The sequence below is a fragment of the Salvelinus sp. IW2-2015 genome, unplaced genomic scaffold (genome assembly GCF_002910315.2).
Source record: "Salvelinus sp. IW2-2015 unplaced genomic scaffold, ASM291031v2 Un_scaffold659, whole genome shotgun sequence".
Lineage (NCBI taxonomy): Eukaryota > Metazoa > Chordata > Actinopteri > Salmoniformes > Salmonidae > Salvelinus > Salvelinus sp. IW2-2015.
In genome coordinates, this window is record NW_019942591.1 from 666,495 (window position 1) to 668,974 (window position 2,480).

The window sequence follows — 2,480 nt, forward strand, 5'->3', positions numbered from 1 at the left end:
TTCCAGTGGTTAAGCCAGCTGTACCCCTGCACCTAGCCAGTTCCAGTGGTTAAGCCAGCTGTACCCTGCACCTAGCCAGTTCAGTGGTTAACAGCTGTACCCCTGCACCTAGCCAGTTCCAGTGGTTAAGCCAGCTGTACCCCTGCACCTAGCCAGTTCCAGTGGTTAAGCCAGCTGTACCCCTGCACCTAGCCAGTTCCAGTGGTTAAGCCAGCTGTACCCCTGCACCTAGCCAGTTCCAGTGGTTAAGCCAGCTGTACCCCTGCACCTAGCCAGTTCCAGGTTAAGCCAGCTGTACCCCTGCACCTAGCCAGTTCCAGTGGTTAAGCCAGCTGTACCCCTGCACCTAGCCAGTTCCAGTGGTTAAGCCAGCTGTATCCCTGACAGCCCACGTCTCCCCTGTCCCTGCCTGCCACTCACCTGAGTAGAGAGAGAGGTGAGGTTGTACTGGCTGAACATTTTCTTCATGCAGACACGGCCCCGCCTGCATACCCAGCCCATCTCACAGTCTGCAGGGGGGAGGGGGAGGATGGAAGAGGGAGGTGGAGGAGATGCAGAGGAGGGAGAAATAGGGATGTGGAGGTGGGGTGGAGCGGAGGAGATGGGGACAAGGAGAGTTTTAGGGGAGGTGCGCACATGACAGAGCACAAAAGTGATTAATACAGAGTGCTGATTCAGGCTGCAGGCTTTGTCAGTAGGGTAGTGCTGGGGTAGTGCTGGGGTACTTCAGCCTTGAATGTCTCAGGTACACGGGACCCATTCACTACCACAAAGCAGTGTCCTTAACCTCTCTGACAGCACAGGCATACAGGCAGGCATGCTGCTTCACTGGAGAGACAAACCCCTAGGGAGTAGCAATGAGGTGTGTGTGTGTGTGTGTGTGTGTGTGTGTGTGTGTGTGTGTGTGTGTGTGTGTGTGTGTGTGTGTGTTGTGTGTGTGTGTGTGTGTGTGTGTGTGTGTGTGTGTGTGCGTGTGTGTGTGCGTGTGTGTGTGTGTGTGGTGTGTCAGGGTTGGAAACAATTCCATTAAAGTTCAGTCAATTCAGGAGATAAATATACATTTATTCAGAGATTGAACATTATTGGCCATTATTTTCTTAGAGGATTTTCCAAATGTATGGGTCTTAAACTTGAATTAACCTCAAACCGGGCGTGCGACTGCGCGTGTGTGTCTACATGAACATTCATGTAATGTGTGTGTGTGTGTGTGTGTGTGTGTGTGTGTGTGTGTGTGTGTGTGTGTGTGTGTGTGTGTGTGTGTGTGTGTGTGTGTGTGTGTGTGTGTGTGTGTGTGTGTGTGTGTGTGTGTGTGTGTGTGCCGTTTCTCACCGATAAGCTGGAGGTAGGCTGGCTCTTGTTGTGGGGGACTGAACTTGGGTTTGGGGGGCTTTCCTGCCAGACGGTCCTTGTGTCTCCTGCTGTTCATGTGCTGAGGAGATCAGAGGAGAAACATTAGTCTGCTAATCTAGTTATTAATGTTGGATTTATCTAGTAGACCATGCCTGATCTACACTGAGTGTACAAAACATTAGGAACACCATTCTAATATTAAGTTGCACCCCCTTTTGTCCTCAGAACAGCCTCAATTTGTCAGGGCATGGACTTCACAAGGTGTCGAAAGCGTACCACAGGGATGCTGGCCCATGTTGACTCCAATGCTTCCCATAGTTGTGTCAAGTTGGCTGGATGTCCTTTGGGTGGTGGACCATTCTTGATACACACAGGAAACTGTTGAGTGTGAAAAACCCAGCAGTGTTGAAGTTCTTGACACACTCAAACCTGTGTGCCTGGCACCTACTATCATACCCCGTTCAAAGGCACTTAAATATTTTGTCTTGCTCATTCCTGGATGGCACACATACACAATCCATGTCTCAAGGCTTAAAAATCCTCCTTTAACCTGTCTCCTCCCCTTCATCTACACTGATTGAAGTGGGTTTAACAAGTGACATCAATAAGGGATCATAGCTTTCAGCTGGATTCACCTGGTCAGTCTGTCATGGAAAGAGCAGGTGTTCTTAAGGTTTTGTACACTCAGTGTATATTGAGTGTACAATACGGTTGACTATCAGAAAAAAATATTTAGAGGACACAAAACCACAAAGAAAACCTACTACTACTACTTCCCTCTATCTACAGTATGCACGTCTATTTCTCTCTCCTCCGTTCTACTACCAACTGGCTAATCCTYGTTCATCAGAGGTTTTAACAGTGCCATTGGAATACACTACTAAGGCTTGTTGTAGGCAAGGTTGCTACACATGCCCATATATACTGTATCTTTTCCATGACCAGCTAGTCAGAGAGCTGCAAAACTTTCCAAAACCATCCCATCATCCGATTGCATGTACGATTGAATAAACATCACCAGGGAAGCAATTACCCGAAACAGCCTAGAAAAGAAGTTCAATAAAACCATATGCCTAGATTACCACACCATAAACACGTCAATATCCCGCATTAACATACTGCTAACAGCT

General features: G+C 48.2%; 1 protein-coding gene across 1 annotated transcript in view; it reads right to left on the reverse strand.

The window, feature by feature from the left end:
* Positions 1 to 275: 275 nt before the first annotated feature.
* LOC112068715 (zinc finger protein 385C-like) overlaps positions 276 to 2,480 on the reverse strand; it is a 92,587-nt gene continuing 90,382 nt past the window's right edge. The window contains exons 6-7 of the mRNA XM_070438283.1: positions 1,330 to 1,429; positions 276 to 509 (exon numbers count right to left, since the gene is read on the reverse strand). Coding sequence (XP_070294384.1) covers positions 364 to 509; positions 1,330 to 1,429 — 246 coding nt within the window. The 3' untranslated portion in view covers positions 276 to 363. The remainder of the gene's footprint in view (positions 510 to 1,329; positions 1,430 to 2,480) is intronic.